Genomic DNA, 25,680 nt, shown 5'->3' on the forward strand with positions numbered 1-25,680 from the left:
CTCCCATATATACAAATTGAAACATGCAGCTTGGGAAGTTAATGCTGAAAGAAGGAATTTTAGAGCCTTCAGTTGGAAGAAAACTGATTATTTGAGACAACAAATATTTATTTTAAATATTTTTGAAAAAGAAAACATTTAATGTTAAATATTACGAACGTTCTACTACATCGAAGAATATTTGCGAAAGGATTTCTCCTTTGTATGCTAGACCAGCTTTGATGGTCTGACCAGGGAAAATTGGCCCTACTCCAGCAGGCGTACCAGTCAGTATTAGGTCCCCAGGTTCCAACCTCATAATAGAAGAAACATGCTGAATGAGTTGAGGGATTCTATTGGGTGCATAAGCAAAGCTTGTTGAAGGTTTAGAAAGTTCAGGCTTACAAATGGCTATCAGTTTACCGAAATATCATCTGCTGGGTGTTTCCTTTTTGTTTGAACTCATCGTTGACCTAAAGGAAAAAGATAAGTGGTTCTTAATTACGATGCAGCGAACAGTTCAACAACCTTAAGCCATATGTCCAGGTTATGCGGATCAACCAGTTTATCTTTGGAAATAAAGTCTCTGTTTTGGAATAAGTCTATAGTCAAACCAAAAAGTGATAAAAAATACCAACCCAACAGGCGTGAACGTATCAAATCCTTTTGCTTCAGTCCAGGGGAGTCCTTTTTTCTTTGCTTCGTTCTGAATAAATAATTAAAAAAGAATTTAGTACGAGATTGCCACTAAAAAAAGGAGCTCAGTACAAACTTGGAGATTTCTTGCCGTCATGTCGATACCCAGAGCGTATCCTATTTTTGCAAGAATATAAAATAAGGTAATTTGGTTCATACATGTTGTGATAACCTATTGTGTGTACCTGCAATGTATTCTTCTGCTTGATCACTCTTAATATCGCGCCCTTCTTTTCCAATTACAACTCCAAGTTCAACTAATCAAAAAGAAAAGGTTCATAATTCCAAAAATTAAATGCAAATAAATTGCCACAATGAGAACCTTCATGGTGAACTTCGCATCCCTTTGGAATTTCTATTTTTCCGCCAATTGCAAGATAGCTAGAGGTGGGCTTTAGAAAGAAGAAGGGTTTTGTGGGAATCGCATTGCCTAATTCTTTGGCATGTTCACTATTAAATAGTACTTGAGTATTTTCACGGAGATTTCAGCAGTGAAATGGCTCTACCTGAAATTGCGGCCAATGGCCACGATTTTACGCCCAGCAAGTGTAAAATTGCTCATATTCGAAGTTCAAGAGATGAGAAATGAATGAATCGCGTTGCGACATATTTTTAGAGCTTTGCTTTTTAACACCGAAAATTCAAACAGCGAAAATCGGCGAGGATTTAAGAGTGGAAGCACGATGTTACGGTGTACAATTTGAAAATGTAACGTGTTCAAAGCAAATCATCAAAATAAAAATGCAAAATACAAAAGAGTAATTGGAGAAAAAAAAAAAACCCGCCACTACACATATTCAGAGTATGTCATATGGATACGGCCAATCCAAAATTGTTAGAAAAGTATAACCCAAAAAAGAGGAGAAAGTAAATAGTAATATTCCAATAAAAAACAATGTATTAGTTAAGAAATTCAGTGGTGGTATCCATCTGGCGCGTAACCATTATCGGCCGACGTTGTGTCGTGGAAATATAGGTGTTTCAATGCATCCTGAGCGGATATCCGATGTTGTGGCTGATATTGCAACATGCTCTGGATTAAATCCAATCCAAGAGGATCAACCATAGACAGGACGCGCGAGAGATCTTGCGGAGGATAATATGGGAAGCTACGCCGGTATTCAGGCAATTGTGATACTCCAGGCCAGGTTTGCTCAGTGGGAGTGCCCAGTAGGCGGAAAATCTTTAGAAGCTGATCTTCGTTATTTGTGCCAGGGAAGAGAGGCCGTCCAGTGTACATCTCAGCCATGATACAACCAGCGCTCCACATATCAATAGAGGTCGCATATGTACGAGAACCCAGTAGGACATCAGGGGCACGATACCACAGGGTCACTACTTCATTAGAGAACGTGTTCACGGGAATACCAAAGGCGCGGGCAAGGCCAAAATCTGCTAATTTTAATTGACCCCGAGAGTTTATGAGTAGATTTTGGGGCTTCAAATCCTGGTGAAAAAGAAAACCTTATAAGAAAATAATATTAGTCATTAATGAAAAGCGCATACTCTATGTAAGACTCGGTTTTCATGGCAAAAAGCAATTCCCGTAAGCAGCTGGTACATAAATGACTTAATTGTTTGAGGCTCTAGAGCACCATTTTTTCCGTGGGTGTCCATAAAACGTTTAAGATCGGAATCCATATATCTGGATGGATATGTAAAACTTGAGGGGCGAGGTATATTTAAATTATAAAAACTTAGTAACTTACTCGAATATAAGACATAGCTTATTTTCTGTATGATTGACATCATGCAAACGGACAATGTTATCATGACGAAGTTCCTTCATAAGCGAAATCTCACGTATCGCAGTAGATGGTGCACCCTCCTCACTGTCCAAGGTGATCTCTTTAAGTGCTACAGTTTCATTTGTTTGGCGATTTTTTCCCTTAAATACAGTTGCATAGGTTCCCTCTCCAAGCTTCTCAAGGCGCAGATACTTGTCCGCCATATTAACAGCACGGATAGGAAGTAATTAAGGAGAGTGAAGTGATGAGACAAAAAGCGTAAGGAAAAGCCTGAAATATAATTTGAGTCACTTAAAGTGGAAATTAATGATCTGATTTGGATCACAAAATGATCTGTGTGTATTGGTGACGTAATTAAACCAGATGAAGGTAACGATCGAGCGTCGATTTGTTCTCTATCCACCCTCTTTTTTTTTTCTTGTCTTGGATTGCAGTGTGGGTGCAAATGTGGGTGCGCTTGAAACGTGCGGATCCGCACGGGTGTGAAGGAGGGAGAAGTATTTAAACGAGGACATTTGTTTAATTTAAGCACTCACTTTTATTCATTTCTTCGCATTACGTTGTTGAACAACGGCATTATTTATTTCATTTTCCATTTGATTTCCCAACCTTCCATCACTTCTCATAACAATGTTCCGCTCTCTACTTTTACTACTTTCATTCTTTTCTCTTATCCTCGCGAAGGAAATAGAAGTACAAGTAGGACCACGTCCATTTACCTATGATCCCGCAACTCTCAATGTCGATGTTGGCGACAAGCTAGTTTTCCGCTTCATTAACGGAAATCACTCGGTTACACAGTCAGCTGAACTTAACTCTTGTGCCCCTGTTCCCAATGGTTTCGACTCGGATGTTAACGGGCCAGGCCGCTCTTTCAACATCACCTTCAAGAAACCCGGGAAGTTCTGGTTCTACTGCAAGGTTGGTCAGCACTGCCAGAATGGTATGAAAGGCACCGTGATCGTTGGTAATGCACTGGCTGGCCCTGACAACTCTACTCTCCCGTCTGGCGTGTCTTCTGGCTCGCTTCCACCGACTGGCACACTGCCTGTATCAGCTGGCTCTGCACTTCCTAGTGATATTCCACGTGGTGTCACTCCCAGCGTCGTTCCTTCAGCTAGTGCAGGAGCAAATGCTGCTTCAAGTTCAGCGTCCCATCACTTGCAATCCCTCGGGCTCTTGTTAATGATACCGATTGCAGGAATTTATGCCCTTTCTTTCTAGTTGGACTTTGAATCTGCATCTTTTAATCACTTGCCGTTCATTATACTGAAAGCTATATATCCTCTCCCCTAGTTAATTCTGTACAGAAATATATATTTCAGTCCTTCTAAGGATTCCTTTTTTTATTAAAAGTTCATTTTTTCACATCCAAGTAAATCGCATCAAATTTAACCGTCACAAATCAACCATTTTTAACCTTGCAAATTTCATCCTATTTAGTGCCACTAATGGATCAGCAGGATAACACCCCTAGTGGTAGTAATCGTAGAAGAAGGCATGTATAACGTGTCCAGAATTATATCAGGATGCTTTTTTAATGAATAATCCTGATAGCTTGGTTAAGCTCTCTACAAGTCACCACCATGTTGGAACTCATTTACAATGTGTCCGTCCAACAGAGGATATTTTTAACACTGAAAATCCTCACATAAAAGAGGTAAATTTAGTCTAAATGTCCTTTACAACACGCGCCTTACCAAGTGAAATAGGATATTATTCGAATGATACTACAATATTTATCGGATGAAGGGTACCATGCATCAAAAACACTACTTCAAGATGAAACAAATGTTAAATGGCATGAGCGTGAGGAGAAATTGGCAGAGGCCAGGAGGTTGAAAAAAGCAATTCTAGGTACTATTTAAATCTGTCTTTACCTTTCTTTTAACACACTTATCGATACGCACCTGTTTTAATAGATGGAGATTGGGTTGAGGTAGAAAAGCTATGTTCAAAGTCTCTTGTAAAGAATCAGAAGGCTTTCCTATATGCGTTATATAAACAGCAGTATCTTGAATATATTGAGAATCATGAATTTCAAAAGGTGAACATATTCTTAAGACTCCTAGCATATTGTGGGCTCATCTGTTTTTTAGGCATTTACTTTTTTAAATAAGAGATTAAAGCCTATGGAGCATTTTCAGACCACTCCAAATGAATTCAAAGATCTATGCTATCTTTTAACGGCAAAGTCAGTACATGAAGCATCAAGCTTCAAAGGGTGGGAGGGAATAGGACCAGCTAGGTAAAATACAATGTTTTGATAATTGTTCAGACAAACTGTTTTAAAAAGGTAGACTATAGAGAGAAGCTGGTTGAGCAGTTTCAAAATATTCTGGATTTCGAAAATGTCGATAAAGATGGTATGGGAGTTTTCAATATTTATAATATGTCGATTTTCTTAACCACTCCTTTACCAGGCAACTCCTATGTTCCTCCTCACCGACTCCTCACTCTCCTGCGTCAAGCGGTCGCATATCAAATAGAATTTTCAAGGTATCATCCACGTACAGCACCAGTTATAGACACGTACGTACCAGTGGAACTATTTACTAAAACTTCGGACATAGATATTAAATTTATTTATGTAATTTCCTTAATGATATTTAAGCCTGATGGAGGATTATACCTGTTTTGTCATACCAAATGCTGTGCGCGCAAGGCTCTGTGGCCACCGTGGGAATGTAAAGTGTGTATCATTTTTGGGTGAAGAAGGACGGCAGATAGTCAGCGGCTCGAGGTATAAAATATTTTCAATATAACTTTACTAGCATGCATTTGTTTACGTATATCTCTCTAGTGACAATACACTAAGAGTATGGGACACCGAGACATCACAGTGCCTAGGAATTCTTGAAGGCCATACCTCTAGGATCTGGGACGTTTCATCAATCAAGGGTGGTAATATGATTGCAAGTGCCAGTGGAGATGGAACTGTTAAGGTTTATGATCGGATTTTTTATCCAAATTTATCTATTATTTACCCCTACGCTCTCCCTTATAGCTATGGGATACAAAGGGGAGCAAGTTTCCTTGTATTTCTACCCTCTCAGGTCACTCCGGAGATGTATATACCGTAAAATATCACCCGAATGAGGTAAACAGCGTTAGCTAAATTAGCCACAGCTATTTCATACTAATTATCATTATAGACGCACATAGCTACAGGGGGCTATGACAAGATTGTGCGTTTATATGATGTGAATACCGGCCAAATAGTCAAAACTTTTACAGGGCACCAGCTCTCAGTTTCGAAGACAACTTTCAATCCACTGGGGAATTTAATTATTAGCGGGTGTGTCATTATACTCTTGGGTATGATATTAAGGCATTAATTTGATATGATTATACAGGTCTAAAGATAACACGATTAAATTCTGGGATATTGTTTCTGGCCTGTGTATTCGGAGCATTACCTCACATTTGGGTGAGGTGACTTCAGTTGAAATGAACTCTAACGGGACTTTACTTCTCAGCAGTTCGAAGGATAACTCTAACAGATTGTGGGATGTGCGCATGGTAGGGAGTATTGAAACTCTATTGTGTAATGGATGCATTAACTTTCAAAACTAGGTACGACCCATTCGAAAGTTGAAAGGACATCAGAATACATCTAAGAATTTCATTCGTGCGACCTTTGCCCATCATAACTTAGTTGTTGGAGGTTCAGAGGTAATTTAATTGTATTCATATTTTGATTCTTTCGCCTCACATATTCGTGTAGGATGGAGTGGTATATATATGGGACCAGGAAACTGGTGAAATCTTGCAGCGTCTACGTGGGCATGATGGAATTGTTTACAGCGCGGTCTGGAATGGATGGCAATCGCTTTTGTGCTCGTGTTCGGACGATTACACGTTGCGCACTTGGTGGTTTGATGAAAAGAATCTCAATCAAGAAGTACTGTAAACTGTTAAGCGTATTTGCTTCTCCAATAAACTCTGAAATTTGTACACTGACAAATTGACTGTCGTCAGTATTTTGAGCAATTTGTTCAGGGTAATATTACGCGAGTTATGCCGTGAGATTTTTTGCGGAGTTAACAGCCCTTCAAGTCACATTTAAAATGATGCATTGTGAGACGAGGCATCTATTCTCCATATTTCGTGTATTCTAACTTCAATTCCTCTACGAATATTGCGTGGTTTGGTTTAGCATTTTTGTTGAAAATTATACAATGCCCGAGTCGTCCGAATTAGAATTTCTCAGGGGTGGTGTTAAGGTGTGCATAGATCGCGGTGGCACCTTTACAGATTGTGTCGGTTTTATCCCGGAGAAAGATGGCGGGGTGCGCGAAGTGGTTGTGAAATTGCTGAGCGTTGATCCTAGTTACCCAGATGCTCCTCGTGAGGGAATTCGTAGAATTCTTGAAATGGCCACTGGTCTAAATATCTCTAAAGATGAGCCTTTACCCACCGATTATCTTGGTAAGGTATTCAATTTCACAATTTGTTGTTAATCGAAACTAATTAGAAAATAGCTTCTATTCGTATGGGAACAACGGTTGCAACCAATGCTTTATTGGAGAGGAAAGGAGAGCGTTGCGCTCTTCTGATAACCAAGGGTTATAAAGTATTATATTCATAAGTCTATGTGAAATATCGTATTAATCATTGGCTTTATCTTATATGCATCTTGAAAGGACCTACTGATTATCGGTAACTTTCGTGCTTATAACTGTATCTAGTGCTCCTCTGCCTATTCTAAGTATTCTTGTCTTTAGGCAACCAGTCGCGTCCGAAAATATTCGATTTATCAATTAAGAAACCCGATGTGTTGTATCAAAATGTGGTTGAGATAAACGAAAGGTAAGTTGTGTACACTTCTACCTAATAATAGACTTATTTTAAAGTTTTCGAATTCTATTTGAAAATAGAGTTGTGTTGGTCGATCCCAGGGCTATAAATGAAGAAGATGTTACGAAAGCAGATCTTAATAACACAGGTATCTTGAAGGGCATCTCTGGCGAATATATCAAAGTACTTAAGCCGTTAGGTAAATATATACTATAATCTTTCTAAGTATTCTATTTACACCAAGTATTTCCGTCAACTAGACCACGAGGAAGTGAAGAGGCAGCTCCAGGAACTTTTCAATGATGGGTACCGCAGTATTGCGGTGTGCTTGATGCATTCCTACACTTATTCAGGTAGTGATTAGCTATTGAACTCTCCTTCCATATTTTAGATTAATTTTATATAAATGTTACAGAGCATGAACGAGCTATTGGCGAAATTGCTAGGTCGATCGGCTTTACCCATATCAGCATTTCTGCAGATGTTATGCCCATGGTCAAAATAGTTCCTCGTGGAACATCTTCTACCGCAGACGCGTATCTTACCCCCCAGATCCGTAAATATGTAGACGGCTTCGTCTCAGGATTTGATGAAAAACTGGGAGAAAATACCAGGATTGAATTTATGCAGAGTGATGGGGGTCTAGTTCCAGTTGATAAATTTTCTGGATTTCGAGCAATTCTCTCGGGCCCGGCTGGTGGGGTAGTAGGTAATGCGTTTATTTAGTTCTCTTTACATTACACGTATTAATGTTTATTTTCTAGGATATGCTCTAACCTCTTGGAGTTCTAAAGAGAATGCCCCTATTATTGGTTTCGATATGGGGGGTACTAGTACAGGTAATGATGATCCAATAGAATGGTGAGATGCGATTCCTCAGCCAAATATTATTCAACTAGATGTTTCTCGATATTCTGGGATTTATGAACATGTTTTTGAAACCACCACCGCTGGTATTACGGTTCAGGCACCCCAGCTAGACATCCTCACAGTAAAGAGATTGAACCTACTTTTTGTAAATTCAATGATAAATATCTAAATCGTTCTTTGATAACCATAGGTTGCTGCCGGTGGTGGCTCTCAGCTGTTTTTCCGAAACGGCCTTTTTGTCGTTGGTCCGGAGGTAATGAACTTAAATACTATGAAATAATAATGAGTTACATATAATTAGTTACATATTTTATATAGAGTGCTGGAGCTCATCCTGGCCCAGCTTGTTATCGTAAAGGAGGACCTCTTACAGTGACTGATGCAAATCTGATACTTGGCCGTTTACTACCCGATTTTTTCCCTAAAATATTCGGCCCAAATGCTAATGAAGCTTTAGATTTTGAAGCGTCGCAACAACTCTTCCAGCGTCTTACAGAAGAAATCAATGCATCTACTCACAACAAACTTAGTATAGATGAGGTCGCATATGGGTATACTGATCATCTCACGTATATACCGGTCTTACTATTTAAATTCTGATTTTTTTGTCATTGTCCGTAGTTTTATCAAAGTGGCCAACGAAGCAATGTGTAGACCTATTAGAGCGCTAACAGAAGCGAAAGGCCATGACACCTCAAATCATATTTTGGCTTGTTTTGGAGGGGCTGGAGGGCAGCATGGTATAACTAGCTTTGCTCTGTCCAAGATGAACGTAGCAATTATTAATATTTTGTTGTTGTAGCTTGCGCCATAGCCCGCACACTTGGAATTGGGAAAATATATATACATCGTTATTCGTCCGTTTTATCTGCTTATGGCTTAGCTCTTGCTGATGTTGTACATGAGGCTCAGGAGCCGAGTGCAGAAATACTTGACGGCTCGAATATGCAGCGTATTCAAAATCGCATCAATGAGCTTAAGCATGAGTGTATAACTGAATTGATGCAACAAGGTTTCATAGAAAATCAGATGAAGTTTGAAATCTATTTGAACCTAAGGTATCAAGGGACCGATTTTGGTTTCATGACGCTAAAACCAGATAATTCTTGGGATTTTAAAGCCGTATTTGTCGAAATGTATAACCGTGAATTCGGATTCACTCTTCCTGATCGCGACATTATAGTTGACGATATTCGTATCCGTTCAATCGGTCGGTCTCTTGACTATACCTTTAAATCAGTATATGACGAGCTGCGAAACCTCAGTCCCACGGTTATTGACTCTTCAAAGACACGGGAAAATACTGCGATGGTTTATTTTGAGAGCGGGAGACTAGAGACTCCTATATTACGTCTTGAGGATCTCTCTATTGGAAGCAAAATTATGGGACCCGTACTGATAATCGATGCCAATTCTACTATAGTGGTCGAGCCTGGATGCTCTGCTATTCTGACCTCCACTCATGTGGTGATTAATGTTGGTGAAGAAGCGAAGAAAAAAGTCACAGTCGAGATGGATCCAATCCAACTCTCAATTTTCTCCCATCGGTTTATGAGTATTGCAGAACAAATGGGTAAAACTCTGCAGAAAACCTCTATCTCAACCAATATCAAGGAGCGCTTAGACTTTTCGTGTGCATTGTTTGGTCCCGACGGTGGCCTTGTTGCTAATGGTAAGAAGGATAAAATTAAATTCAATTTCTTATTAAAATTAAATATATCTTTACCAATAGCACCACATATTCCTGTGCATCTTGGGAGTCTGAGCCATGCTGTAAAATGGCAGATGAATTATTGGAAAGATGATATTAAAGAAGGTGATGTTATCATGTCTAATCATCCGTCAGCCGGAGGGTCCCATCTACCCGGTAAGTTGCTTTATCAAATTTACTTCTTATTTGAAATCATATAATAATATGCATTATGTACAGACATTACTATCATAACTCCAGTGTTCGAGGGGAGTAAAATAGTTTTCTTCGTTGCATCTCGTGGCCATCATGCAGATATTGGTGGCATTCTTCCAGGTATTATTAGGAGCACAGTATATATATTTTATATAATAATTTCTTAATCTCTGACTTTAATATTAGGGTCAATGCCGCCGCACTCCAAAGAGCTTTATCAAGAAGGTGCCGCTGTCAAATCATTCAAGATCGTATCACAAGGCAAATTTGATCTAGATGGTCTAGTGGATATCCTACAAAATCAGCCAGCACAACATCCAGGCTGTAGTGGGACACGTGGTCTTAGAGATAATATTTCCGATCTCAAAGCTCAAATTGCTGCAAACCATAAAGGTATTACGTTGGTCAAATCTCTCATCCAGGAATATGGTCTCGAAGTTGTACAAGCATACATGATGCACATCCGAAAGACTGCTGAGCTTGCTGTGCGTGACCTGCTAAAAGATGTAAGCAGACGATTTGCAGATCGTCCACTAAAGTCCATTGATTACATGGACGACGGAACCCCAATCGCACTTCAGATTACAATTAATGCATCAGAAGGATCTGCAGTTTTTGATTTCGAGGGTACTGGTCCGGAAGTCTATGGTATGGAAAGACAGAATTATTTATGAATATGGCAGCATTAATCTCAGTCCTCTGCTTTATTTTGAAGGCAACTGCAACGCTCCACCATCGGTACATCATGCGCTTACCAGTTTAACTCATTGGCTTGTTGTTAATCTTCTTTACTTATTTAGGTTACTCATAGTGCTATCATTTATTGTCTTCGCTCTTTAGTCGCTGCTGATATTCCACTTAATCAGGGCTGCCTTGCGCCAATTACGGTGAAAATTCCGCAAGGGTCTCTGCTCTCTCCATCAGACAGAGCAGCGGTAGTGGGCGGAAACGTGCTGACATCACAACGCGTAGTTGATGTGGTTCTCAAGGCTTTCCAAGCCTGTGCTGCTAGTCAAGGTTGCTGCAATAATTTGACATTTGGCAGTGGTGGCAAATTGGACACCGGTGATATCGTTGAAGGTTTTGGTTATTATGAAACTATTGCAGGAGGTACTATTGATTTTTTTTCTATTCTGTTAAGAATATCTAATTATTATTTTTTACAAATAGGGAGCGGTGCAGGGCCTAATTGGGATGGACAAAGTAAGTGAAATCAATAGTTTAATTTTTTCATACATTTTATTTAGCCTTATCTGAAATATTTCTATTGCTAGGTGGAGTCCATACGGTAGGCATTTATATCTTTTCTGCATTTATTATATAAAAATCTAATAGTTAAATGCTACTTAGCACATGACCAACACTCGTATAACAGATCCAGAAATTCTTGAGCGAAGATATAAAGGGGTACTTCTTAGAGAATTTTGTTTACGCAAAGGTATCAAGGATGTTTTTGTTTTTTTACCAAGAGATTATTTATAATTCATCGATTTTATTTTTCTTAGGTTCTGGTGGTAAAGGTCAATATCGCGGTGGGGATGGGGTGATTCGTGATATAGAATTCCGTGAACCTCTGCAGGTTAGCATTTTATCGGAGCGTCGAGTTTTTTCGCCTTACGGGATCCAGGGTGGTGAGGATGGAGCAAAGGGGCTGAATATATGGATCCGAAAGCAAAATGGAACCGAGGCTGTTATTAATCTTGGAGGAAAAAATACTATTAAAGTGGCCGCGGGAGATCGGGTTGTGATCTGTACTCCTGGAGGTGGAGGCTGGGGATCACCAGATGATGATACTGAAAAGGTACCTGATGAGGCATTGTCTCGTTTTTTCACTTCGTCATCTTAGGAAGCCAAGCTATTGGGGTTTTAAACGAAGGATCGAAATATATACTATAAAATATCATTAATTTATTAAACGGTATCTTCTGTACTATTAAGACAACAGGCTGAAATATGAAAGAATGAAATGCTAAGATACACAAAAAGATATATAAATAAAGTCTAGATAATATTTCCCTTATTAAATAAATAATTTTAATATTACATGATTGAGCAATCAAAATTCAGATCATGAGCATCACACCACCTTAATTGAGTCAGAGCCTCAATATCCTCAATAGCCTGTTCTTTTTCAAGATCCTTTTGTTTCTTACGGATCTCCTTAGGAAAATAAAGCTCTAGAAGATTGAGCATTGAAGTATCGAGGTTACTAGAATCAGCCTTTGCAACCATCTCGCGACCTCGACAGAGAGGACAATCCGTGTGTCCCATGCGCTGGGCTTTAACTAGACATCGTACGCAAAATACGTGGTTGCAGTTTAAACGAATCGGCTTCCAACAAATCTCTAAAAACCAATAAAGAGTTAAGGGTAAAATATAATCAAATAACTAGTTTTAATCTTACGCATGCAGATTGGACAAGAATAATCGCTTGGTTGAGGAATGACAGTCAAGAGTTGCGACTAACAAGAATAGGAAGATAAAAAAAATCAATTTAGCCGCCAAATATAATTGAAAAAAATTTAAAGACTTACTGATATGTTGTAGCACATCTGTCTCACTAGTGTTTGCGTAAGATATGGATTGTGTGAAATCAGCTTTTTAAATCCTTGACGTGCCCTATACGATAATTAGGGTTAGGACAGTTTATCATAATCATAAGTAAATAGGCTCACCTAAGATGAGTTCGTTTATCATGCTTCTTTAGGATTTTTTCCATTGCTAATTGATTCAAACTTTCTAATCGTTTCATATGGATTATGTCGTAATTAATTCTAACGAAATCTTCAAAAACCCTTTGGGAATCACGACGACTTAATTTCGAGAGCTATAAATTGGGTAAGACAATGAGCCAAAGAATATAAGGGGATAAAATAAAGCCAATAAAATACCAATTTTTGTTTACGAGCTTCTTCGATGAAATCATTAAAGAGCTGTTGTGACACTTCCCAAGAGCGCTCCTGATGATCCGCTTCATGTTCTCCTACGAAAATTTCTTCTTCTTGATAGAGTTGAAGGAGGCGACGCCTGCATATATATCGAGTTAATTGGTATGATCAACTCAAAAGTATGGATCGGGAAGGATTACCAAACATAAAGTTCCTTCTTGTATGGGGAAGCCTATTAATTAAAAACAATTATGCATTAGCATATGGTTAGGATAGCCGATGGATAGCTGCATGTACAATTTTTGACATATTCAGGCTGAGCTGGTTGACTCGGTCACTAAACTCGATCCGTTGTGATTCACACATCTCTTGTATGTTGGAGATCTCCTTTAAAAGCATATGAAAGAATTCTGCGTCTGTTTTGATCTCGAGAATAAGCATTCTGAAATTAAATTCAAAGTTATCTTACATAAAGTGTAAAACAAGTATATATGTATTTTGACTCACTGTTTTCCTGATACAGTTTCTAGCTCAGCAATACTTTGATTATTCCTAGTATCTTGTGAGCATTCTATGGGTTGAAAAGCTTTAGCAGTGGTATCCGAAGCCAATATAAGACTTGGTGAGTTTGAGGAAGCCTCCACGGGTGTAAGTTGGATATGTTCCAGGACATTCTGAAAGTAGGTATCATCCTCGATCATTATTTTTATTTGGGTGTGAAGATCTGATTCATTTCCTAACTCATATATAATAGATGAATATAAGTAATGGATCGCGAAAGGAAGCAATAGAAAATGTGTACCTGAGAAGAGATACTCTACGTGATGAAGAGTCTCGTCATTTCCAGCAGTGCCACTGGAGAGCCATTCTCTAAGAACTTGGGAGGAGAGGCCGCGGCTCTCCAGCTCGGATACTATAGCGTTGATAACTTTCTTTAATGCGCGGTAGGGCAATACGTACTGCCGCCACTCAGAAGGAATGTCAGCAACACTCGACTCCAGCTGTTTTGCGAATTTCATACTTTTCGTGTGAGAGGATATTCAAATGGGGAGGAATTGAATGTATTATCTAGTAGCCGCATTAGCTTAAACAAGAGTGAGAAAAAAACATCAGCTTGAGGTGTCCAAAAGAAGAGCCAAACTCCATAATTTATTGGATGCAATCACAAGCCATCCATATTTGGTAGAATGTGACCAATTGAAATGAGCGGTCGGGTCATATACAACAAACAACCTTTTGCGTTATTTTCCGGTTCTTGAGGGATATATATTCAAGAAGCGCAGAGTTTCCAAACAAAGATTCTGGAAAAAATACACGAAAATGGAGAGGGAGATCGAGAAAATAAATGAGATGCTCACAGCTGTAAGTATCGGCATGCTTGCTGGCCAGATCTTGCTTTATTTCATGTCAACATGGCACTTCTTAGCTGAATGAACTGAGAACAGCCGTGTCACACATAGTGGATACGTTCCGAATTGATTTCGATCCAACTAAAGGTACACCTTAAATATTACACGTATTAAAGTGCCCTAATTATATATTCGCATGACAGTGGCGGCTTCTATCCAGACCTTTAAAACCTATGTGGAAATCGCTGAAAAAAATTTAACGCGCTCTTCATCTTTATCCCATGAAATCCAAGGCTACTTGCACAACCTCAATACCACCGTTTTGATCAGCGAAATTAGGTAGCATCGCTGGGTAATTCACCTTACTTTATTGCCAATACTAACCTGAACCTTAAATGTTTAGTCCTGATGAAAATACATCCACAGATAAGCCAAAAACAGAGCTAGGGAAGCGTGACACATATGTGCAAGCGGCTATCAGGTAGGGTCTTTTACTATACATAAGGATTCTTTTAAATCAACAGGAAATATATATGTTAGCTTGCTAATTCATATTTATAGTATATTCAATAAACACCGCAGTTTATCGACAACTAGAGAAGACAATGACTTATTGAGTGAATCAATAACCAACATCGCGAAAAATAAGCAGTAATTATATTAGGTGCTGAGTACTTGGACATAAAAAGTTTAATATTTTCATATTGAATTAGTAAGAGACTTAAGGAAACGGTAGAAAATTGGAGAGAGAATCGCCAGAAACCGTGTCCGGTTAATATCATTTGGGTTTCCAACCCAAATATGGCTGGGATTAGTGGATTAGTGGTAAGCTCTGCTCCTTTCCTCATATCTTAATTCCAACAATGATTTTTTATTTTTTTATATAGGTAACCATTGGAAAAATAATGAAATCGAATATATCCCTTAGTATCGATATGCACACAGGAGTAATAGACATTAGCCGGGTGGTCACGTTTGGATACAAAGAGGAGGTGATTTATATAGGAATCAACAATTTTAACTGATTGTTTCGATATAATAATGCATTATTTAAAAATAGAAAGAATCATGGGAAGAATCAGATCTCATAGTATTTAAGAAAATATCCCACTTGGCCACTGATGTGGTAGAGTATGGGAGACAATGGGACCCGAATAACTTGTTGATATTTTTCCTGGTGAATAGTTAATTCCGAGAATAGTTTTTAGTCTTCTATTCTAAAACCTATTACTTTATGATAGGACTGGCTATGGAGCTACAATAACCTCTTTACTCAGCCCTGTAGAAATTGCGGGCAGCTACTAATTTTTGACTCACCGCATTACAAGTTCTTGCCTCCGGTGATGCGAACTTTCAAAGATAAGCAATTCCGTGAATATCATATTCAATGCATTTAAGAGCAAACAATAAACGACAAATTCCGAATACAACTCGAAGCATTTACTATTAATACAGATTCGTGTTGTAATTTGAAGTTTATGCTCAACTCAATTAGCAAGTACATAGATACCGCAATAATTAAAAGGTGTATTACTTATCACTTGGAAATGCAGAGTTTAGACTAGTCTACACATTATTTTAGGGATTTATTCTCTTCAAATTCCGTTAGCTAATGGCAGCTTGATACTTCGCCTACATTATTCTTAGACAGTTAGGACAATTAAGCTGTAATATACTATACAGCTTAACACAAATATAATATAAGAATTGCTTTATACTCGATTCAGCGCCGAATTTATAATTATTGTAGTAATTGATTTAATCGTGGCTTTTATTTTTATTTTTACGCGCTATTTCGAATTTTTTAATTTCTAGACTAGTTTTTTGCCTTGGAAAACACGTTACGTTGTTTTCACTTTTTTACGACACAAATTTTGCTTGATCTGATTCAGCTATAACATGACAGTAGAGAATACCTCTATTGCTGAAACTGTTGTATCCGACTCTATTCTCTCACCTCAAGAATCAGATGTAAGCAATTATCTGTGCTCATTTTTTTCTATAATATAATATATTCTTTCTGAAAGCAGGCAACAACGGCTGCTACTACCCCAGTATCGGATACAAATACATCAACAGAATGTCCGCTTGTCACGGAAACTATGATTGCGGAAGAGCATCGTTTGTTGGCTTCGAGCGAAGAAGAAAATAAGAAAGAGCTAGCTAAGGTTGCTATATATACTCAGCTGACAACCGTTTTGAAAACACGCTTACCCTGATTTTAAAAATATAGCAAGCTCAGGAGGATTTTGATAATGAAATCAAAAAGCAGAGGCTACAACGACTTACTTTTTTACTCGAGAAATCCACAATATATGCGAATTTCCTCGCAAGAAAACTGGAAATGCAGCAAGCAGAACAGCGCGAAAAAGCCCAAAAAGCAGAGGAAGAGGCTAAGCGCATGGCTAAGGAAGGTGAGACTAATACCATGGAGGAAGAAAAAGAAGTAGAGGTAGTTAATGTGGTCCAGACGCGACGGGGACCAAGGCGAACCCAATTGTCTCGTAAAACGCGTGGGAATCAGCGCGACGGAGCAAGTGAGTCAAGCAGTGGGGCAGCTGTAAGTAGAAAGCGTAAAGTAGATGATGCAAAGTACAATATAACGGATTACATGGATGCAGAGGTATGCTACTATTATATTTCAATAGTTTGCTCTGTAAAATTTTTACAAATATTCTTCAAACGTTCTCAGGAGGTAGCAAAGCGCCGCAAACAAGGTGAAGAAAATAAGGAGTTAGATATTGAAAAGCCACAGAAGCCTTCTCTTTCTGCCCGACAACCCTCGCTTGTAACTGGTGGAGTTCTGCGGGACTATCAACTTGCAGGCGTTGAATGGCTCATAAGCTTATACGATAATGGACTTAATGGTATTTTGGCAGATGAGATGGGCCTTGGAAAAGTGAGCATCTTTGGCAAAATGTTGAAATTTCTTAGGATTGATTTGTCGGAATCTAACTTACTGTTGACATATCTGTAGACACTTCAAACCATCTCATTTCTGGCGTATCTTCGAGAAAAGGGTGTATGGGGTCCATTCTTAGTTGTTTGTCCACTCTCTACACTGGCAAATTGGGTGAGCGAATTCCAAAGGTGTGTATTGTGAAATTAACAGATTAACTTGAAAGTGTGGCTTATTATCAATATCCTATGTAGGTTCACTCCATCTATACCGGTTTTATTATATCATGGGTCAATTGAAGACCGGACTCGGTTACGCAACAAAAAAATGAAAAAGCTAAATGAAAGCTTTCCAATTATTGTTACTTCTTATGAAATTGTGATGAACGACCGCAAACATCTCCAGGTAGCTATATTTTTATCACAGTATAACTCCTCTATTTTTCTTTTAACTTAACATATACTCATATATTAGAAATTTCCATGGAAATATATTGTTGTTGACGAAGGTCATCGCATAAAAAACCTCAACTGTAAACTCATTAAAGAACTAAAGACCTATAATTCTGCCAATCGTCTTTTGCTCACGGGCACTCCTCTACAAGTAATTTGGCCTATTAATGCTGTTTGTTTGGATAAAAACTTAATCGAGCTTATTTGGAAAATAGAATAGCCTTCGAGAGTTGTGGAGCCTTTTGAATTTTTTGCTTCCAGATATATTTGATGATCTTGAATTATTTCAGAGCTGGTAAAATATTATTTACCAAAAACTCTAATAATTTTGCCTGCTATATCAACTCTTTTAAATAGGTTTGATTTTTCTGATTTACATGATGAAAATGCTCAAAAGCGGATTTTGGATATTGAAGCAGAAACACGTGTAGTTTCGAATCTACATCATATCTTGCGACCATTTCTACTTCGTCGCCTAAAAACAGACGGTAAGTAATTACAATCACAGTACACCAGAGTTTTCTATGCAAGTTTACAGTTATACACACTCAAACAACTCTAGTTGAACACTCGCTTCCTAAAAAGAAAGAGTATATAATATACGCTCCAATTACCAAGACTCAGAAGGATATGTACGATGCCGTCTTGAACAGAGATATTCGCAATTATTTGATTTCGAAAAAAGCGCTCAATGGATCTGATAACTTGAAAGAAGAGAGTGAGAACAAAAAAACAAGCGGTAAAAATAAAATGGAATCCATTTTAAATGGGCAGAACCAGTGACTAATATTTTGTTGGATATGCAGAAGATGACAACGCAAATTCCCAAGACGGGCCAGAGGCCTCGACTGTATTGGATGAGGATAAAACTCAGAGCGAAGATATTGAAGAAGAAGTCAGACGATCCCGGCGCTCATTAAATCGTCCAAATTACTCCGACACGATATCCGATAATAAATATTTTAATATGCTTGAATCTGGCGGTGATCAACCTAATAAAGACCTGGATGCGGCAAAGAAGGCAGCAAAGGAATGGGCTCAGAAGACCGCGACAAAAGAGGTTAATAATCTTAAACTGCAGAATCTCGTGATGCAGCTTCGCAAGGTGTGCAATCATCCTTATTTGTTTGATTGGCCAGAGGACCCATCAACTGGAGAGCCATTAATCTCAGACGAACTGGTGAATTCCTCAGGAAAGATGATGGTCCTTAACCGACTACTAACTGCGCTATTGGAACGAGGTCATAAGGTGCTCATTTTTTCACAAATGACACGCCTACTTGATATACTAGAAGATTGGATGACTGAGGTGCGTGGGTGGCCTTGCTATCGCATTGACGGGGGTGTTGCACAAGAAGTGAGGCAGCAACAAATCGCTAACTTCAATACTAAAGAAGATGTAAAAGTATTTTTGCTCTCTACTCGTGCGGGTGGTTTGGGAATTAACCTGACAAGTGCGGATACTGTCATCATCTTTGATAGCGACTGGGTAAGCCAATAAATAATATACCATTTGCCTCATATTATGACGAGTTACCAAATTTCTATTACAGAACCCGCAAATGGATTTGCAAGCGCAGGATCGTGTACACCGTATTGGGCAGACAAAACCAGTGGTTGTATATAGGCTGATTACTGCCAATTCTGTGGAGAGTAAAATCCTCGAGAAGGCATCTGCGAAAAGAAAACTTGAAAAATTAGTTATTCATAAGAGTAATCATAATGCTTATGCGAGTATTGGCTTAACTGTTTTTGCTGATATTGGTAAAATTTTCAGGTAAATTCAAGAGGCCTGCAGGGGAAAAGGGCGCAGATGACGAATCCAGCACATTAAGAGAGCTAGCTGAAGTCTTATTTCAAGATGAGAATGACAAAGTCAAATTGGCTAACACTGGAGACCAAGTAATAAGTGATGCCGATTTAGAACGACTTTTAGACCGAAGTGAGGAAGCATTTGCGCGTAGATGGGAGAGTGGTGAGGGTGCATTCAAAGAAGTCGACCCGGAAGCCGCGGCGGATGATGGGCAAGGTGGATTTAAGCTTGCATAGGGTATTAAAAAGCATTCTAAATACTAGAGGATGGCAAACTTTTTTTTAAATTTCAATTGAAATTAGTGGTGAAAATGGATTCCCATTAAACTGTTTTTTGACAAAATGCTTTCATAAATAGTCAATTATTAACATTTGTGCCTCATATATAATAAGTACCTATGATTTAGTATCTATAAATAGAACATATTATTTGAAAATTAAAGACAAGCAACATATGTCGCAGTGGACGAATTTAAGCCATCTCGGCCACAACCAGCGATTGCGGCAATAATGTGCTCCCTTTCTCCCACCTTGAAATAGATGTCTAAGATTTTACATTGTGAATAGGGGCAATCCGCATCGTATAAGAAGGGATATTTTTCAAAAAATTCAATCGAGCCCTGCCAAGAACCAGTATGTAATGGATCACCTGTACACACGAAATACTTCAAAATCGTCGACATCAGCTCAGATGGATCGTAGGTATCCTCGTAAAGAATCAGTTGATCGCGCCAAAAATAACTCGGAATTATGTTTATAAAGTTAAGATGTTTGATCTGACTTTGAAGTAATGTTGGCATAAATATCTTATCTTTGAGCTCCTGTGCTCGCACCCAGAGGAAATCGATCATATCTACAGCGGCAATAGAGGTGCCAGGAACAATGAAACCACCCGAGTGATACATGCACGCAGGAAGATCATTAGAGCCAGCTATTGATAGTTTAGGGGTTGAATATTTGCAAGAGATTATATCATTAAAGTATGGGAAGGATGAGGGATCAGGTGTGGAATTGTACTGATTCTCGATGGCGGTAACATTGGGAGCAAAGTGGTATTTTTCATTTGCTATATTGCCGTCAATTTTGGAGCTTCCATCGGAATGTTCTGGCCAGATGAGGCCCAGAGTGCTCTGAGGAGTTGCTACTTGGAGATCAGAGTTATGTAAAATAAGTTGTTCAAGGGGAATATCTAAAACAGATATGTCTTGAGGAAAAGCAGAAGGGCTTTTGCCAACACCTAAGAGGCTTTCCATATCTGGCGCAAGTTCTTGATCCATCTGTTCGGCTGTACTTTCATTGGAGGTTGATATAGGGGCGGTTGAAGTTGAAGTGGGGAAAAGTGTAGTGGTATTAGAAGTTTGTAGCTCGTTTATAATATCCAAACTCTTGCCTGCCCTAGCCATTTGGCCCGAATTAGGTGAACGCGGGGCCATACGCTCTAGAAACAGTTTGAACTTCTCTTCCGTATAACTCCTGGATTGCGTGCATAAGTTGAAGTACTCTGAGGGTAAGATAGGTGAAGAGTGTACATGCTTGACAAATAGTGTATCCAGTTCTGTCAGAGGAATGTTATGGATTCTCATTATATCAGTTGCAAAAGTTGCGATGGTTTGAAGAAAAGTGCTCTCAATCTTCAAGTCATGTACCATCTCACGCAGATACTTTAATTTGGTACTATGCTCATGAACATTCCTGAGCAGACGTTGATTTTCCGCCTCAAGCTCACGAAGTCGTGATTCTTTTCTGTCTCGAAATGCTTTCTGCGCAGCTCGATTCCTCTCTTTGCGCTTGCAGCTACTGGCAGGATTCGGCTTTCGCCCAGGTTTCATCCTTTGCTTAGCACCTCCTTCTCCTCTCAACATACTTGAGGAGTATAGAATAAATTCCGGCTCCATAACTCTAAAAACACTATGTGATTAATTTTATTTAGAGAATCAAGCGTCGATATGAATTAGGGTACCTTTGATCTCCAGTTAATCTGTGCAATATTTAATCATTCAAAATGGTACTGAAAGATGGCTTTGTCGTGTTGCCAAGTATTGAACTTTGTGGCTGTTAAATAGAAAAGAGACGCTCTTATTAAATATTTCGTGATAGAAAGCTAATACATTCCGCTTTTGCTCTATCTAATAAAAATAAACGTATATTGAAAGCTTGATATTTCACTATTAACCTGAGGAATTATCTTTAAAGAATAGTAATTGTTATCCGTGCTTACTTCAAGACTTTTTTCGGTGCGAAAATTCAGAATTCGTTAAAAATTAACACATATGGTTATAATCATTGCCTTAACGAGGTCTAAATACCACTCTCGAATAGCAGCGATATACGGGCATGCGCTAGAGCCAGTTGAGCTCAATACTTACAAGATGACTGTATATTAAAACTTTTCAAGATAGAGATATATTATTTAGTGAGAAAAAAATTGCAGAAAGTAAGAGGTCTCCCATTTGTATTCTTTGATGATATTTTAGTTTTCTTGAGGAACTCATGGATGTAGGTAGTAGTCAAATCTGGTTAAATCACCTTTAATTCAGACTTTTGAGTAGAAACATATACTGCATAAACAGTTTATATTATGGAAGGATGCTATTGTGACAAGACACTACTAGAAATATAGTGATATTGCAAAATATTATTTAATATCTAATAATGCAAATTATAGTACGCTTCTCTGAATGTGTATATGATAGTGAGTGTCGCAGGAGGTCACGTCGCAACTTAGCAGCAGATCTACTCTCCAACAAGATAATTCAGGAAAAAAAAAAGTCGAATTACAATAGACCACATCTAAGAGAAAAAATCATCAGCGTTCATTAAGTTTCAAGAAATTAGTCAGTTTATATTTACGATCTAAGATTTTGTTGGATGATAATATCGTTTACGGCGGACATAACGAAGCGAATCTATTGCATTTCCCGTATAAATTATGTTTTAGCATCACCAGAGTATTAAGAAATAATTTCCAGTTACCTGCTGGGTATCAGTAGCACATGTAAAATGGGTGTACACCTATACCATTAAATGGTGAGCATCTAAAAATCAAGAATAATTAGATCCGTTTGTCGTGCTTACCTGTTTTGATTCAGACTGATTGAGTGAGACAAACCGCTCAAGAAGATATCCAGTTGCCGCCTCATAGTTGTTTCCGCCCTGATAGTCTGGGAAGTATTTCCCAAGTGGAGATATGGGGAGCTTCTCCTTGAATAAATCGATTTTGTTCAGGAAAAGAATGATGCTCGTGTTCACGAACCATCTATAAATGAAACGATCGACTCGGTTTTTCTTTTCTGTTCAAGTAAAACTTCTCTTTTTACCTAGAGTTACAAATCGAATCGAAGAGCGTCAAAGCTTCCTGCATTCGATTCACTGATTCATCCTCGCGTAACACTTGATCGTATTCCGAGATTGCAACAAGGAATATAATAGCTGTTACATTCTCAAAACAGTGTATCCATTTTTTGCGCTCAGATCGCTGACCTCCTACGTCAAACATGCGGTACGTCAGATCTCCTATGTGGAAAGTGGTCTCAGTGATGCCTGTGGTTTTAACGCGCGAACGTAACACGTCTTGATCGGTCGGGAAATAAGTGGGCGCAGCGATACGATCAATCGCGTCAAAGTAGTATTTTGCCGAGTCATTGAGCTGATACTCGCGACTGCGTTTGTAGCATTCTTGTATCCCATTATCGTGCCAGAGCTCGCGGATTGCTACTCCTACTTCGGCAGGCAAACAATCACTTTCTATCTGCGTCGGCATACCAAGAATGACATTGGTGTAGCGCTTATTGTTTTCATCAGCCAGTGAAATTCCCATAGTCTGCATAGCCTCTATGATAACGCGCATCGACTATGCAGAATAGATACATTAAAGAGCTTGAAGAAATTATCAAAGCAATCATTAGTACCTGTACGGTGTTTGAGAATATAATCTCCTTGAATGATTCTCGCTCGTCTTTCGAGTAGCCACCATCGTGAATAAGTTTCATTTGTTTCAGAATGGTGGACTTTCCAGATTCTCCAGCACCTGATAATGTAGATTGAGCATTAGCACCTCCGTAACAAAATGGGAGAAATGCAGAGGAGGGTTACCAAGCAACAGCAGTTTTACTTCATTTCTCATTTGCATTCGATCCTTTTTGAGCTGGCTCTCAATCTCGTCATTCCTGCGGCGGCCCTCCGAATCTTCGGCACTCATACAACAGCCCATTGTGAGTACTTATATCAAGTTATTGAAAATGCAAGATGGAAGTGAAAAGGGATGATATGTGCTAGATAAAAGACAATGGAAAATGAGACTAGCGAGGGAACGTATATATTTGTGTATCAGTTGTTATATGAGAAAATAGAAGGTTGTGGAGAAAACAGAAACGGTTGAAAAAAAGTAAAAAATAGAAATTATTAAATTTTGAAACCCGCACAGAAGGTGAAAAATTGGGGGACAAAAAGCGCGCGATATAAAAATATTACGAAAAATATTATTGTTTATAGTATTGGCTAGCTTTGTAAACAATGAGTAATGACCCGGTTATACCGTAGTCCGGTTTTTTTTAACTCTCTTAGCGGCTGCCTCTCTAGTCATTGTTTTTACTTTCTTTACTTCCGCTTGTCTCACTTCCGATCGAATATTAAAATGGCTTAGATTTGTGACTTGACTTTCCACATTATTTTTCTTTCTATTTTCTATCGAGTAGATACAATCTCAAGAATGCCGAAACTTTGTGAGATCTGTGAGAAGAACCGTGCCGTCCTAAGACGTCCGAAAACAGGACAGTCAGCCTGCCAGTCATGTTTTTTTTATGTCTTCGAAACGGAAATTCACAATACCATAATCAATAATCGACTATTTCAAAATGGAGATCGAGTAGCTATTGCTGCCAGTGGAGGAAAGGGTGGGTTTTCCATTGCTGCTCCAAATAATAAACCGTTGTTGATTGAACATTATTGATACATTTTTATCTAGATTCAACTGTTCTAGCATATGTAATGAAGCTGCTGAATGAACGCTATAATTATGGTCTCGAATTATTCCTGCTCTCTGTCGATGAAGGCATTACAGGGTATCGGGATGACTCACTGGAGGTAAGGCTGATTAGTGGGATTATGATTTGATTGATCAATACAATTATTTATGCCTGTCTATTTTAGACTGTGAAGCGAAATCAGCAACAATATGATCTTCCCCTGAAAATTGTATCGTACAGCGATCTCTATGGATGGTCAATGGATGACATTGTGAAGGAGGTTGGATTGAAAAATAATTGTACATTTTGTGGAGTATTTCGAAGGCAAGCACTTGATCGTGGGGCTGTCTTGATAGGCACAGATCATATCGTAACTGGCCATAATGCGGACGATATTGCTGAAACAGTCTTGATGAACAGTAAGTGCCTTTTATCGACTCACTTAATTTATTATATATTTCCAACGCAAAACTCAATTTGTTTGGTCGACAGTTCTTCGTGGTGATATTGCGCGACTACAACGGTGTACAGAGATCGTAACAATGGGCGAGGGCACTGCAATTCGTCGATCAAAGCCATTCAAATATACCTACGAAAAAGAGATCGTAATGTACGCCTACTTTAAAAAACTTGATTATTTCTCCACCGAGTGTATTTACTCGCCGAATGCCTACCGAGGCTTTGCCCGAGCATTTCTTAAAGACCTTGAAAGTATACGGCCCACAGCAATAATAGGTAAATTTTTTTATTTCCTACATTATAGCGACTTGTTGGAATCGAATCTAAATGGTTCCTTTTGCATTTTTTGAAGATATTATCCACTCTGGAGAAGCATTTGAAATCAAGAAAGACGTGAAAATGCCGGTACAAGGCACTTGCATAAGGTGTGGATACATGTCCTCCAACGAGTTGTGTAAAGCATGTGTGTTGTTGGAGGGTTTAAATAGAGGCCTACCTAGACTTGGCATTAGTAAGACAGATAAGCTTGTACGTGTCAATTAATCAATTTCGTTTAGATCAAACCAGGCTAATGACTATTTGAATTTCCAGCGGAAAATCCATGGGGATATGCCAGAGAACTTACCAGTGATCCAGCACATGAACGATCTAGCAAATACAAAGCAAGATGTCGAATTGATAGGAACATATTCTCAAAAGAATGGTCCAAACACCAATAAGGATAAAAAGTTAGAGGATTTAAATTGGTAGCCCCATTTCTTGTACAAAATATTTATTTCTTTGTTTTCACTTTATCCACTAAAATACTAATAAATGATGCCTTTGATTTCACTCTCGCTTCATAAAAACATGCTTCGC

General features: G+C 38.7%; 11 protein-coding genes across 11 annotated transcripts; 6 read left to right on the plus strand and 5 right to left on the minus strand.

Moving 5' to 3' along the window:
• Positions 1-151: 151 nt before the first annotated feature.
• Positions 152-1,237, minus strand: VTP21DRAFT_5126 (uncharacterized protein; the record flags this gene model as incomplete). Its single annotated transcript, XM_069395614.1, has 8 exons — positions 152-332; positions 403-452; positions 508-565; positions 618-685; positions 752-792; positions 861-932; positions 998-1,125; positions 1,182-1,237. The coding sequence occupies 8 exons, from the start codon at positions 1,235-1,237 to the stop codon at positions 152-154; spliced, it is 654 nt and encodes a 217-aa protein (XP_069248201.1).
• Positions 1,238-1,588: 351 nt separating this feature from the next.
• VTP21DRAFT_5127 (uncharacterized protein) lies at positions 1,589-2,626 on the minus strand (the record flags this gene model as incomplete). The annotated part of the gene is made up of 3 exons (XM_069395615.1): positions 1,589-2,122; positions 2,182-2,320; positions 2,385-2,626. The coding sequence occupies 3 exons, from the start codon at positions 2,624-2,626 to the stop codon at positions 1,589-1,591; spliced, it is 915 nt and encodes a 304-aa protein (XP_069248202.1).
• A 427-nt stretch (positions 2,627-3,053) lies between these two features.
• Positions 3,054-3,647, plus strand: VTP21DRAFT_5128 (uncharacterized protein; the record flags this gene model as incomplete). The annotated part of the gene is made up of 1 exon (XM_069395616.1): positions 3,054-3,647. One exon carries the CDS (start codon positions 3,054-3,056, stop codon positions 3,645-3,647), a length of 594 nt encoding a protein of 197 aa, XP_069248203.1.
• A 227-nt stretch (positions 3,648-3,874) lies between these two features.
• Positions 3,875-6,336, plus strand: VTP21DRAFT_5129 (uncharacterized protein; the record flags this gene model as incomplete). Its single annotated transcript, XM_069395617.1, has 14 exons — positions 3,875-3,921; positions 3,981-4,083; positions 4,136-4,280; positions 4,346-4,470; positions 4,523-4,671; positions 4,731-4,789; positions 4,847-4,955; positions 5,038-5,166; positions 5,227-5,368; positions 5,431-5,523; positions 5,579-5,721; positions 5,780-5,945; positions 6,000-6,098; positions 6,151-6,336. The coding sequence occupies 14 exons, from the start codon at positions 3,875-3,877 to the stop codon at positions 6,334-6,336; spliced, it is 1,695 nt and encodes a 564-aa protein (XP_069248204.1).
• A 268-nt stretch (positions 6,337-6,604) lies between these two features.
• On the plus strand, positions 6,605-11,845 carry VTP21DRAFT_5130 (uncharacterized protein; the record flags this gene model as incomplete). The annotated part of the gene is made up of 22 exons (XM_069395619.1): positions 6,605-6,854; positions 6,908-6,999; positions 7,070-7,085; positions 7,151-7,235; positions 7,304-7,422; positions 7,484-7,576; positions 7,639-7,932; positions 7,988-8,062; positions 8,123-8,214; positions 8,284-8,346; positions 8,412-8,644; positions 8,715-8,833; positions 8,896-9,765; positions 9,826-9,960; positions 10,024-10,119; positions 10,186-10,647; positions 10,715-10,737; positions 10,800-11,109; positions 11,170-11,202; positions 11,274-11,287; positions 11,350-11,437; positions 11,505-11,845. The coding sequence occupies 22 exons, from the start codon at positions 6,605-6,607 to the stop codon at positions 11,843-11,845; spliced, it is 3,903 nt and encodes a 1,300-aa protein (XP_069248205.1).
• Positions 11,846-12,039: 194 nt separating this feature from the next.
• On the minus strand, positions 12,040-13,906 carry VTP21DRAFT_5131 (uncharacterized protein; the record flags this gene model as incomplete). Its single annotated transcript, XM_069395620.1, has 9 exons — positions 12,040-12,344; positions 12,404-12,461; positions 12,534-12,618; positions 12,675-12,826; positions 12,891-13,026; positions 13,088-13,119; positions 13,185-13,329; positions 13,395-13,623; positions 13,690-13,906. 9 exons carry the CDS (start codon positions 13,904-13,906, stop codon positions 12,040-12,042), a joined length of 1,359 nt encoding a protein of 452 aa, XP_069248206.1.
• A 301-nt stretch (positions 13,907-14,207) lies between these two features.
• Positions 14,208-15,633, plus strand: VTP21DRAFT_5132 (uncharacterized protein; the record flags this gene model as incomplete). Its single annotated transcript, XM_069395621.1, has 9 exons — positions 14,208-14,249; positions 14,314-14,383; positions 14,440-14,575; positions 14,640-14,717; positions 14,798-14,887; positions 14,950-15,061; positions 15,124-15,228; positions 15,297-15,413; positions 15,478-15,633. The coding sequence occupies 9 exons, from the start codon at positions 14,208-14,210 to the stop codon at positions 15,631-15,633; spliced, it is 906 nt and encodes a 301-aa protein (XP_069248207.1).
• A 502-nt stretch (positions 15,634-16,135) lies between these two features.
• Positions 16,136-19,636, plus strand: VTP21DRAFT_5133 (uncharacterized protein; the record flags this gene model as incomplete). The annotated part of the gene is made up of 13 exons (XM_069395622.1): positions 16,136-16,207; positions 16,267-16,404; positions 16,470-16,859; positions 16,929-17,135; positions 17,214-17,326; positions 17,390-17,540; positions 17,610-17,738; positions 17,803-17,882; positions 17,945-18,075; positions 18,150-18,326; positions 18,394-19,076; positions 19,141-19,300; positions 19,365-19,636. The coding sequence occupies 13 exons, from the start codon at positions 16,136-16,138 to the stop codon at positions 19,634-19,636; spliced, it is 2,703 nt and encodes a 900-aa protein (XP_069248208.1).
• Positions 19,637-19,836: 200 nt separating this feature from the next.
• VTP21DRAFT_5134 (uncharacterized protein) lies at positions 19,837-21,294 on the minus strand (the record flags this gene model as incomplete). Its single annotated transcript, XM_069395623.1, has 1 exon — positions 19,837-21,294. The coding sequence occupies one exon, from the start codon at positions 21,292-21,294 to the stop codon at positions 19,837-19,839; it is 1,458 nt and encodes a 485-aa protein (XP_069248209.1).
• Positions 21,295-22,173: 879 nt separating this feature from the next.
• Positions 22,174-23,609, minus strand: VTP21DRAFT_5135 (uncharacterized protein; the record flags this gene model as incomplete). Its single annotated transcript, XM_069395624.1, has 7 exons — positions 22,174-22,189; positions 22,250-22,305; positions 22,373-22,411; positions 22,475-22,655; positions 22,717-23,249; positions 23,308-23,426; positions 23,492-23,609. The coding sequence occupies 7 exons, from the start codon at positions 23,607-23,609 to the stop codon at positions 22,174-22,176; spliced, it is 1,062 nt and encodes a 353-aa protein (XP_069248210.1).
• A 498-nt stretch (positions 23,610-24,107) lies between these two features.
• VTP21DRAFT_5136 (uncharacterized protein) lies at positions 24,108-25,572 on the plus strand (the record flags this gene model as incomplete). Its single annotated transcript, XM_069395625.1, has 6 exons — positions 24,108-24,291; positions 24,363-24,481; positions 24,548-24,782; positions 24,856-25,098; positions 25,175-25,350; positions 25,414-25,572. 6 exons carry the CDS (start codon positions 24,108-24,110, stop codon positions 25,570-25,572), a joined length of 1,116 nt encoding a protein of 371 aa, XP_069248211.1.
• Between the last annotated feature and the right edge of the window lie 108 nt (positions 25,573-25,680).

Source organism: Calcarisporiella thermophila, assembly GCF_041956535.1.
Source record: "Calcarisporiella thermophila strain CBS 279.70 unplaced genomic scaffold VTP21scaffold_21, whole genome shotgun sequence".
NCBI lineage: Eukaryota > Fungi > Calcarisporiellomycota > Calcarisporiellomycetes > Calcarisporiellales > Calcarisporiellaceae > Calcarisporiella > Calcarisporiella thermophila.